The sequence below is a fragment of the Crocodylus siamensis genome, chromosome 2 (genome assembly GCF_052110815.1).
Source record: "Crocodylus siamensis isolate JL-2025a chromosome 2, ASM5211081v1, whole genome shotgun sequence".
Lineage (NCBI taxonomy): Eukaryota > Metazoa > Chordata > Crocodylia > Crocodylidae > Crocodylus > Crocodylus siamensis.
In genome coordinates, this window is record NC_143396.1 from 217179532 (window position 1) to 217191619 (window position 12088).

General features: G+C 49.0%; 1 protein-coding gene across 6 annotated transcripts in view; it reads right to left on the reverse strand.

The window, feature by feature from the left end:
- ALX4 (ALX homeobox 4) overlaps positions 1 to 12088 on the reverse strand; it is a 97457-nt gene that overhangs the window by 9968 nt on the left and 75401 nt on the right. For 5 of the 6 annotated variants that reach the window (XM_090032977.1, XM_090032976.1, XM_090032974.1 and 2 more), the window contains one exon: positions 6999 to 7127. In XM_090032977.1, the coding sequence (XP_089889103.1) occupies positions 6999 to 7127 (129 nt within the window). Of the gene's footprint in view, positions 1 to 68; positions 5287 to 6998; positions 7128 to 12088 lie in introns of those variants that run through there. The other variant, XM_090032978.1, reaches the window with a different exon arrangement.

The following is a 12088-nucleotide window of genomic DNA, read 5'->3' on the forward strand; positions in this document are numbered from 1 at the left end:
GGAAAAGAAACGTCAGCACTAGCTCACACAGGAGGCTCTTGGCTGGACTGGTGACAGCCCTGCAGAGGGAAGAACAGGTACAGCACAGGAAGGAACAGTGCAGGCGACTTCCACACATCTTCCGTCTGCTAGTAAACCTCAACCCTGACCCACAGGGGGAACCGTTAGAGGCAAGGGAGACAGGGTCTATGGCCCATGACCCTTCAGTCTTCCAGCTAGCAGTGTCATTTGGGAAGCCAGCCAATGTCAACTGTAGTATTACACCTAGCTACAAAATGATGGACTGACTCATTTCACAAAGGCCCATCTGGTAGCCTCTGCCAACCCAGCCTAGGCTTGCAGCAAAGACCAGCAACAGAAATGCACCTTGTCCATTCATCTTTAAATATCTTGCAGTGCTATTGGATATGATATCTTGGGGACAATCAGAAACTGCTTCCATGGCCCCTAAAACACTTGGGAACAGATTCACCAAGACTTCTAGGTATTTAGTTTCAATGGCAATTAGGCTGCCTACACAAGACCCTTGTAGAGCTGGGTACTGGTGCCTTGTGGTTGTTGGAATTGTTAATTTAAAACAACAACTGCATTACAGATATAGAAGTGTTAAAACATAAATGCTATCAGCAGCCCCCTCCTGTCAGGAGGCTTTCCTGGGTTGGCTACATGCGCCTCAGAATGCAAAGCCAGCAACCTAAGCAGAAGTAACTAACGGAAAAGTGTATGAGCAGAAGGGAAGAACTCCTGGGGACTAAATCCAGGCCCACATCCAAGAAAATTTTCCAGAAACATTGTGTGAGTATGGACTAATCTGGCCCACAGCCTTGGGGAGTTTTGGCGATGTTTGGCCCGGGGTGGGGGAAAGAGATGGACCTCTGTATTACAGCCAGGTGATGGAGAACTGCTGGCCCATCTTGGACCCAAGCTGGATCGCTCCAGTCCACTGCTGCAAAAAGGCTGCCAACTGCTGGTTTAGTCCAAATAATTGTCCCTCCTTGACTTCATGAGGAGACCCATCAGGGAATATGTGAACCCACAGCCAATCATCATATGACTGGGGAAGACAGGGCTTTCACACTGAAGGGGAATTCAGGCCACAGCATCTTGCACAGCACAATGCACTGAAAATGTGCTTAACCCTTCGGGTACTGGCTAATACCAAGAAGTGTTACACCAGGAGTGCCAAACTCATTTGGCCAAATGGGTGGCATGGGACCAGGCCAGAGGCCAGATAAACAGTACGGGGTTGGCCCTGCATGGTAGATTAGACCAACAGACCCTCCCTTCCTCCCCACTCCCAACATGCTGTAACCAGTATTTGCTTAAGCTGGTCGGGAACTGTGCCATATATGGTACCTGCTGGGGTGGGATTGGGACATGAGCTGCACATGGTGCCCTCTCCAGCTGGCCTGAAGAAGGTGCTGTGTTGTGTGGTCTCAAACCATCTACAGCAGGTGCTGCATGAGGTACAGTCCTGGATTAGCCAGAGTAGGCACTGGTTCTGGCTTGTGGGGTGGGGGGGGGCATGGAGCACCCCTCATCATCCCCCCTTGCATGCCAGATCCAGTACTTGCTTTGGCCAGTTGAGGACTGTGCTGCCCTCATTGCCTGCTCTGGGACCCCCACTGCATGTAGCACATCCTCACTGGACTTCAGTCCTGGACTGGTGAGAGTGAGTCCTGTGGGTGCTGGATCCCATATGCCAGGGCAGGTATGGCATACCAGTGTCAAGGGCTGAATGATCCAGCTCTGCAGGCTGGATCCAGCCCACAGACCATATCTTTGACATCCCTGTCACTATTGAGATTAATTTTCAGATCTGGGGAAAGGCTGTCAAGCAGGAGAAGACCAGTGACCACTAGGTCAGTCCAGCTCAATGCTCCTGCTACAAGGGAATTCCCCACGTTGCAGCCCACATGAAAGCTCGACATGTTGCTGGATCCTGCCCTGTGCCTTACACAGGGAAGCAGCCAGACACGAGATGCTAAGGTAAGGAGTTCCTGCCATGGAGCCCAGATGCAGCCCTGTGCTGGAGAGGCAGCTGATGAGGTTTCAAGGTCAGCTGGGGAAAAGAAACGCTCTTGTGGGGAGAGGGAATCTCTTCTCTATGTATACGGGGTGCAGAGTAAAACTGTGGGAGGGGAGGCTGCTGGAAGGTGAGGAGGGTGACATATAGGGGGAGAAGTGAGGATGCTGGTTTATACAGGGCAAAGTGAGGTGGGCTGTCTGTCAACTTTCCTTTCATCCTTCACCTGGCAAATGTTAAGGAGGACTCTCTGAGTTAAAATGAATGTAACTATACAAGATCCTCAGTCAGCAGTAAAATCCAGTGGAACCCTCTCTATTGGTATCACTTATTCCTGGAAGGTTAATTGCAGCTCGCTGTCAATCAAGTCATCCATCCATGCAACCACACTATATGCCTGTCACCTGGCAGTGCTTATATAGCTTAAAGAGTTACGCTCCTTTTTTGGTTTCCACCTGCTCTTCCCTAGGCTCTTCCTTCCTTTGACTTTCCTTGAAAGTTGGTCTCTTCTTTATTAATTAACTAATTAAGTAATTGGTGACTTTCCTGAGAAATGTCCCTATGGTGCGTCTAACTACAAAGAGTAGAAATTACTTATATTTGTTCCAAAGTTTCTGATCAGATGGGGGGGTGGAGCATGTCAAGATTAAATGGAGGACTCCATATGTCTGTGTAGACTTCAGGTTAAATCTGCCTCAGTCAAGACATGGCCACACAGTCAAGGGAAATACAGTTATGAGCATTGGCTACGGGGCTCCTGGTTTCAAGAAAAGACTCCAGAGGGACTCACAGCAGCCTCAGAATTGGTTACTAGCAGGGGCTCATGTGGCAGGAGATGGTTGTGCTTTACCAAGGCTTGAGTGGAAGGTATTACAATTCCCATGTAACAACTGATGCACACACACATACACACACCTAGAGCAGCTCCCTGCGTGGCATAGCATTTAATAAGGGCATAGGATAGGATCAGAGAAAAATTGGGCTGGAAGGAGCCTCTGGAAGTCATCTAGTCCAATCCCCGGCCTGAAGCAGGATCATGAGCTTCTAGCCAACCCATCTTATACAAGTCCTTGTCTAACCTATTACTAAAACTGTCCTCGTCTAACCTATTGCTAAACCTATTACAATCAACCCTGTCACAATCACAAGGCTTAGCATCCTAACCTGCCACAGGTAAAGCAAGACAACAGTAGTGGCCAACATCCTGTTGCTGCGAGGGCTCTTAAAATATGCTCACAAGATCCAAGGAAGATGGCCATACCCCCAGTTTCAAAGGAAAACAAAAACTCTCCACTGTCTATACCAATCTGACCACAGGGTAAAATTCCTTCCTGACCTCAAATGTGGTGATTGCTCTGATACCCTAATTTTAGGGGAAAGAGCCTCTAACTGGAACCTCTGGGATGTGCCTCTGCAGGAGCATTGGCACATCCCAGACAAAGTCCTCAGACTGGACTGCAGCCATACCTGATGCTTCTGCGGAAGGCAAAAAAAAAAAAAGAACCCCATACCCATGTAGCAACAGAAGGGCGGGGGGGGAACCCTTCCCAGCCCCATGTGGCAAACAGCAAAGCCCAGAAGCATGGGCTGGCCTTTGCCCAAGGAAATACAGAATTTAGATCATGGATTCATGCAGGAAACCATGTCTGATTTTCTTGTTACATGCCAAGGGAGCTAAAGCTGCCTCACTCAATCAGACAGTTCTTTATGGATGCTGTCTGCACTGCTTGAGGACCCTAATAAAATTGGGTTGATCCCAATCCTTTCCCGGTGTACACTGGGTTCCATGTAAAACTTGCAAGGGATTCTGTAAGACTGGCTTCCTTCTTCGTCCAAAAGTTCTGAGCTGGACTGAGGAAGGAACATCAGCAGCACATTATGCTCACCTTTAAGAAAAACCCCTTACAGGTAAGTCTCTCCTGCAGGAATGAATTGTTTATTGGTAAACCAGATTGTCCTGGATTTCTCATGTGGCCTAAATTCAGAATCATGAAAAAACAGAGCTCAAGAGTCCTCTACTCCAACCTCCTGCTCAAGGCAGGACCATCCTTGTATAAACCTTCCTAGACAGATGCTTGCCTGGCCTGTGCTTAAAACCTGCCAGTGCTGGAGATTTTCTAGAACAACTGCTAAGAAGAATTCAGCCTATGTTCAGACCCAGTGGGAAAGCAGGTGCAGCTCTAGGGAAGCAAGTGGATTTGCTTCTGAGCACTGGTTTGGGACTTCCTTGTGAAAGGCCTCCAGTCTGTGAGACTGAGCAGCAGCCTGGGATTAAAGACCAGGACTCTGACTTTGACCTGATGGAGATACAGAGCCACTAGTAGCTCATGTTTCCCTTACAGCTCCTTTTTCTTGTTCATTTAGACTGCAAGCTCCTTGGAGCAGACACCATCTCTAGTGCTTATCTAGTCCTGTGTACTCTCTGTCCCTGATCTAGATTATGGCCTCTAAGTGATGCCATAACCCACAATTACGAATGTTTGGAGCACTCTGCTGTGCTTGTTGGGTGGGGGGAGGCAGGTGGTGTGAGCTGGCAGGCATGCTGAATGGGGAGCCCTTGCTCTCTTTCTTTTTTGCCAGTGCGCACTAGCTGCTTTCAGAGAGGCCTTTCTAAAAGAAGCAAAGGTCCCTGCACATCAGAGCCAAGCGTGCAGCCATCTGGGGCCTGGATCTTAATAATAAAGCAAATTGACATTGCAGAAGAGAAAAGAGGAGCTCGGTGTTTGCCAGCAGGAGGCCCTTCTTCAGGGAATAGGTGCATTGAGGGGGGAGTGTGAGATGAAAGGAAGCAGCAGGAGAGGATCCAGATGGAGAGGCGGTGCAGCAGGCCCTGCATTCCACAGCCCGGCTGCCCCACGTGCTCCTGTTCCACTTCTGACCTTTTACCTCCTGCAAACTACATTTTTTTGAGGTTGGGGGAGGCGGGGAGCAGCAAATGGGGAGGGAGGTGATGAAAGTTGCAAAGGAAGATGAGAGAGTGTGGCAAAGTGCTGCCTAGAGCGTCCTCTGGTTGAAAGATGTCTCTGGTATCTCTACGCTGTGCGGTAGGGGCCTCTTGTTTCTTCCATCCCAAAAGGGAAGCTGAGCCGGGGAAAGGCCAAGCACTCTTGGCCTCAGTTCAGGAGAGCTTTCATGTGGTGCTCTCCAGAAAGGCCAAGCCTGTATCTGACAGCTTGGGGCTGGAGAGGGAGGGGGAGGCACAGCAGATCAGAGAACGCTTGAGAGCATCTGACATGGCAAACCTCAGCTTTGCCTGGATCCTGTGTGACAGAAGACAAAACTCAGTGGGATGGACTGAGAGGCTTGAGGGGCCCTGCTTACACCCAGGTAGCAGCCATATGCCATGAGTGGGTCCTGCTGTTGGGAGCTTCCTAAGAAGGGGCACTGTGAAAGAAAGATCAATCCTTCTTTTCAGTGGTACCCTTGAGTATTTCAGCTTCAGTTGCCACAAACTTTCTATGTGGATCTTGGGCATGCCACTTAGCCTCTATGTAGCTCAGTTTCCTGGCTGTAAAATGGGGGTAATAGGGCTTCCCACCCTCACCAAGGTGCTGTAAACCTAAATGCATCAAAGAACCTGTGCTCATGGGGGGCCAAACCACAGATAGGTAGCAGAGACAAGAGCAGGGTTTGGTGTCCCATTCTGTCCTAAGGCTTGCAGTTCAGGCCTCATTCCAACACGGTTCCCAGAACACACGGTTAGAAATAGAAAAATGAGTCTTTCCGCCACTGCCTCGGCCAGCCTCAACTGTTTCTCACAGTCCATTCCCCAGGCCTCTGCAGTCTGGGATCTGTGTTCAAGCATGTTTGCACTCATCACTGCCTGAGGAAGATGACTGCAAAGATTTTCTTGCTAGGAAGTCTTCCTGAAAGCATCACCAGCAAACCTGTGCACAGCTGTTACAACATTGTGGTCCAGAAGGACAAGCTGATGGCTAATGGTTCCTCCTGGTTTCAGGCAGTGGCTAGGGTTACAAGGGGGGATTTTTTGTTTAAAGCTGACATTAAAGTTATGTGTATGCTGACTCTCTGCTGAGCCTTCAAGTGCCACTAAGAAGCAAGCCCTGCCTCCTTGCTCCCATTTTGTGCAAGCCAGGGCTTAGAAGTTAGGCAGGATAGCTGGCTTGGAGCACATGCAAAGAGGTGTGCCCAACACAGAGGGACCTAGATTGGCTCTAGTAGGTCTAGAGTGCTTTGGTGTGTTCCAAGCAGGAAGGAGTCAATAGGTGGCACTAACTTCTCAGTGGGGCTCCTGTTCTTTCCCCCAGATCAGTGCAAACATGACCTACGGGTCCTTTTCAACAACACTCAGCAGGGTGTTAGGGGTTCCAGTAACACAATGGTGAGGACAATATAAGAATTCAGAGAGAACAGAAAATAACTAGTATCACTGAAGTGTGGAACATGAGTCAGTGTCCACACTGTTTGGTGTGGGGCTGGTATCAACCCTAAAGGAGGCTATCAAGGGCAGTCCTATATTAGGGTGTTGGAGATCCAGACCAATCAGCCCACTGCTAAGAGTAGGGGTGAGTTGTATAACCATTCATATATTTATTTGCACTGTGCTGCCTGCCTAGCTAGCATCAGCTAACTGTCACGTAGACCTCAGTACAAGGAAGGCCTTAAAGACTAAAAAGTGTGATAGAAGACATGTTGCTGTGGGTTGTACTGCTTTAACTGGCAGAAGCTAAATCGAGCTAAGTTGCTGCTGGCTGTGATGGTGACTGGACCGCTGCAGGATGGGTCTTAACTGAAAAAAAGCCATCTCATGGGAGGGAGGAGGAGCGGGTGCTGCATCAGGCAGTTGTTGTCTGGTGGCTGGATATGGCTTTGATCCCACTCCCATCTGGGTTAGCCTTGTTCCAGTACACCACCGCCAGGCTAGTTTTGGGGTTTGAGCAGGAGGAACTGAAAGAGGCTGCACAGAGAATAAGTGGGAGGCCGGGGTAGGGTAGTGTGAGGGGACACTCACCTGGGCATAGTTCTCCGCTCGGGTTAGGAGGGGCAACTCATAGGCTGTTGAGAAGTGGGTGCGAACTTGCTGCATTTGACCAAACCGCTCTCGCTTCCTCCATTTTGCTCGCCGGTTCTGAAACCAAACCTATGGGGGGAGAAGCACAAATGCCCCAGATCAGAGAGAGGGGAAGGCAGAGCTCCTTAGGAAGAAGCAGGGAGTGCGAGCTCCCAGAGCAGTAACCTGGGGGACTAGAGACCCTCTTCCAGATAATGCCTCTCAGGGCACTACCTGCAGAGCTTTGCAACAGAAGTCTCAAAAGTAGGATGGGAGGGGGTCTGTTTTAGAAGTGGGGACTTCAGATGATGCCAGGTGTGGGGAATGTGATTACTCATGTCAGCACTCAAGCTTCCTAATCCCAGTTTGAGGTTTTTATGCACCCACTTATGCCCATAAGTCAGTCACACAACTAACATAGATGTCCATCAGTGGACCCTCCGTGTTGGGTGAACTGACTGATTGGTTTTGGCTAGAAGCAATTTCATACCTGCTGGAATAGAAGGAATGTCCTCGGGGCAAATTTCCCTTTAGCACTGGTGAATCCTACCCAGGAACCATTTAAAAGGCAATAGATTTTAAATGTCATCCATTCATTTTGCACCCACTACCTGTCAGCTTTCTTTCATAATCCACTTAGACCAGGGCTGTCCAACCTCTGAGCCCCTGGGGGCCATATGCCTGAGAGCTGCACCAGTGGGGTTGTACGGTGTGTGGTCTGCACAGATGTTATTCCTCTCCACTACTACTGCACCAGCATGATCCCCCCTTCCACTGCTACACTCCAGGGTGCAATCCCCCCTCCCCCCACACACACACATGTGATCCACATCCATGGCCTCTCTCCCATGATGCAGTCCTGGACTCTCAGCTCCCGGTGCTGCTGCACTGTCTCCCACTCTGGGGCAAAGGCAGGAAGTTGCAGCTGGAGCAATAAGGGCAGCAGCAATAGGGTAAATGCCCAAGCCTCACACTTTAAACCCTCACAAGCTACATGCAGCCTGCAGGCATCCAGTTGGACAAGACAGCCCTTACTTGGGCAATGACATTAATTTGGTTGGTTTCCCTTTCTGTTTTGGGGCAGTTTCCTTCCCTGGGTATCACACAGGAGCCCACTAGCTGCTATTTTGAGTTTCCAACCTTTGGGGAATTTGTCAATCCAAAGGAAAATGTCTCCACAAAACCCATAAAAACATCTCTGCTCCCATGAACATCCCTGTCCTTGGAAATGAGCTCCCTGCTCGCATAAATAGTAGGAAAACACTTCCTAATTCAAGAAGAGAGAATCACCTTTGAATGTACAGCAGTCCGGTTTATTTTGGGTAAACCTGGGGTTTCTTCCATTGTTGTACGGGGGAGGTTCTGTGGGAGCTATAGGAAACCACTGGGAAAAAAAATTTCAGGAAAGGAACTACCACACCGGGCATGTCTGTACCACCTCTGCCCATGCCAGGCGTGTTGCTATGAACATATTCCTTACCCAGTCACTACTACTCCATACATGCCCAATGCCAAAAAATGGAACATAGTTGTGATTTGGCATGTGCTCAGGGTGCATACAGTACTACCCTTCTGCATTTAGTCTCATATGTGCAAGCCCAGCCCTTCTGGCAATATATTTCACATCATTGGCATCTGGTACCTGTGGAGCAAGTGTGTAGGGTGTGGCATGATTGAAGGAGGTATACCCCCCGCAGTGTGGCCTGAGCCATGTCCCTTTAAAGAAGATAATCCTGAAGCATTGCACGAGGCTGCTGTATGGATTTATTAATTCTTTTTGCCTCATGTTCAAGAGCCAAAAGAAGTGTCAGGCCAGCAGCCTGAAAGTCTCAGGTTGTACGCTCATCTATTGTGCACCTGGCAGTAGAACTAGCTTCTTCCAAATTATTCCTCAGTGTCTGGGAAAGAAGATGCACTGGGCTGGTCAAGCTCTCCAGGCCCTTCTGGGGCTGATGGATGTTTCTTCCCAAGACCTCAGCCTCACCCTAACCAAACCTCTTTAATTCAGTTAACAAGACTGTTATTAAGCTGTCTGTTTCCCTAGTCCCACACAATCACCTGCCTCAGCTGAGATGAACCCAAACCCCCTCGGGCTTTCTTCTGGGGTCTTGAATAACAATGTTTTTCTTTGCAGATAAAGGCGCAATGGGATCTAATGCCCCATTCACACAATCACACCTCCTGCCTTGCCACACATGCATAGCAGGAGGCGCGATTGTGGGATTGTGCATTAGATCCCATCATCCCCCTTTGTCGGTGGAGGGGGGGCCTGGTAAGAAGCAAGCTCCCACAGCTGGGAGCCCCATGCACCCCAATTGAGGGGCTCCTATAGGGTGTCTTATATACCCTGTGGTGGGAGGATCATGGTCTCCCCACCCTAGGGATGCAGGAAGCTCCTGGGGCTGGAGGATCAATTCTATGGCAGTCCCCTGGGGTTCCCCACACCCTGGAACCCTAGGGACTGCAGCAACTGCAATCCCCAGGGGTTTCATGCTGGGCATGGTGCACCCCTGCAGTTGGGAATCCTGTCAGTGATAGGACTCCCAGCCACAGAGGAAACCGTGCTACACGTGCAAATTAAAGCTTGATAGCAACCAGCAATAAAGTTATTACACATATTCAAGGTCTAATTTTATAGCTGGTTGGAGCTTTTTATGGCATGATAGCTACTTTGCATGTGTAGCTGGTCTCCAGGTAATTGTGCAGCTAAGTAGGTAATTGTGCCATACCCGTAATGTGTAGAGGGGGACTCAGATTTTCATTCTCCTAACAGGACATAAAAACTCTCCTTTCCAAAGAAAATGCAGTGAAGGTTTGCATAGTGCTTTAGAAGATCATCTGTCACAGACACTTCCCCCCTGGCTTTATACCTACTTATCTATGCAGTTTTAATAACTGTGTAGCTGAAGTTCGTTTGTTCAGGTCCCTTCTGGGCATTGGGAAGCCTAAGAAAGAGTCTGATTCTGATCTGCCTTTTCCTGGCTTGACATCAGTGTAACAGTGCTGATTTCCAGCAGATCCTTCCTGCTTTACACCAGTGTACATAGGAGCAGAGCCAGCCCCCTGAGTTCAAAGTCCCCTAAAGCAGGGAGTCAGAGAAACACATCCATCAAGGGCTGCCTTGAAGACTCTGCAAGATACGTGTGATCACCAGGCACTGGGATGTGCAGGTCACGCTGGTGCATGAAAGCAGCTACCCGGAGCCCTTGCTCTCTGCTTTGAGTTTTATACAGTGACTCAGGGGGCAGTGAGCTCTGACAGCATACAGACTGGTTGGGAGATGGGGGATGGGAACCAGGGAAGGCAGCTCCTTTGCTTATGAGCAACCTCCAAAAATTGGCTGAGCAGACAGTGAAAACCAGACTTCTCCTTGGACACAAACTATCTATGCAGACACTAAAACAAGATAGACACTGACTGCAGTCAGAGGACACAGGCCAGCCTTTACAGGAATGGTAATGAGCATTACTAGGGAACATGGATGTTGGTTGTATAGTTTGTGCCATATAGCAGCATGTCTAGTAGTTGGCACACAGAAGTGGGCAGCCAGACTTCTGGGTTTCAGCTCTGGCTGCCTCACTACCCTGTTGTGAACAGATCTCTTAAACTGTGCTGTGCCTCAGTTTCCCTACCTATTAAATCAGGCATCAAAGGGTTTCCAAACTCCCACAGCCATTGTAAAGCTTCAGATGTTAACATTTTTAATGCCTTGAAACTGTGGGACAAAAAATACCTAAACAATGACCATGATGGAGGGTGCTCCCAAAACTGCCTGTTTCTTCCTGCAGGAGCTTGTCTGGTGAGCTGGAATTGCTTTATTCCAGCATCCAGTCTTGATCTCCTTTTTGTCCACTGATGGGTGCCCCAGTGACTAGGCATTTCTTTACCATGTGGGTTGGGGATAGGTTAGCACGTATCCAAGGAAAGGCACGGCAGTCCTGCATGGATGTGCAGTGCCGTCCTCCATGAAACCTTCCCACTGCAGCCTTGTCAGCTGAGATCTTGTTCTGGGCAAGTTTGTATGCTGTGCTATAACTAGCAACCCCCACCTTACAGCCATTGGCAGGATTTTCATGGGGAACAATGAAACCAAACAACAAAGACTCTAAAATATATAGAGAGACAGAGGAGAGGGAGACCTTAATTTGATTGGCATTCTAATGGAGCAGGTTTGGTGCCCCAGGCATCTGTCTGTTTTGCTTATACCACTTTCTGGCGCAGTCCCCAAGCAGCCCAGCTGGAGGCCAGTCCCAGGGATGGCCAGCTTCACATTGCTTTGATCTGCAGTTTCAAAGTCAGTGATGCTACCCTGCTACTTTCCATGATGAGGAAGCCATGCTGTGCACAGAGGGTGGATAGCAGGTAGAGAACATGATGCGCCTTTTACTCAAAGGCTGGTGAGACCATATGCCATGCATGTGTAAACCCCCAAGAGGGGTTACACATGTGTGACTGGCCACAAGCATGGCAAACACATTGAGCTGTCCCCAAGCAAAGTGTGTGCCCTATGTATGCACCCGCTCGTGTACAGATGCATGTCTGTGAGCAAATGTACAGCATCCCCATCATGCTGTGTTAGCTCAGTGCCATCTGTGGGGCTCCCCTGTGATAACAGGGACCTTCCAGGGTCCTTCACAGCTGACTAATGATCTGTTTTGCCCAGCCAAGATGTGGCTGCTAATGTGTATAAAATGAAGCATATTGAAGCAATGGAGAATAGCTAAGTTGCTTGTTGCCTTTGCTCTGATAAATCTATAAGTTTTCTGTACAGCCCTCCTAGCTAAAGAGAGCAGACAAGACCATTTTTAATGTAAAAATGCAAGCAAGAAAAGAATTGCTTTCCAGCTATTGGAAGAATAGCTTTCCCACCTCAATACATTAAAGGGTGGCAAATATAGAAAGGTCCAAACTCAATGTTCTTTCTTTGGCAAGTCCTTTCGATAGATGAGGAGATGGGGGAGCGGCCAGGTAGAGCACAAGGCACCTGGGCCAAGATGGGACATTACATACTATGTATGTAGTTTCTACTCCGTGTTTCCATGTTAGCAGTC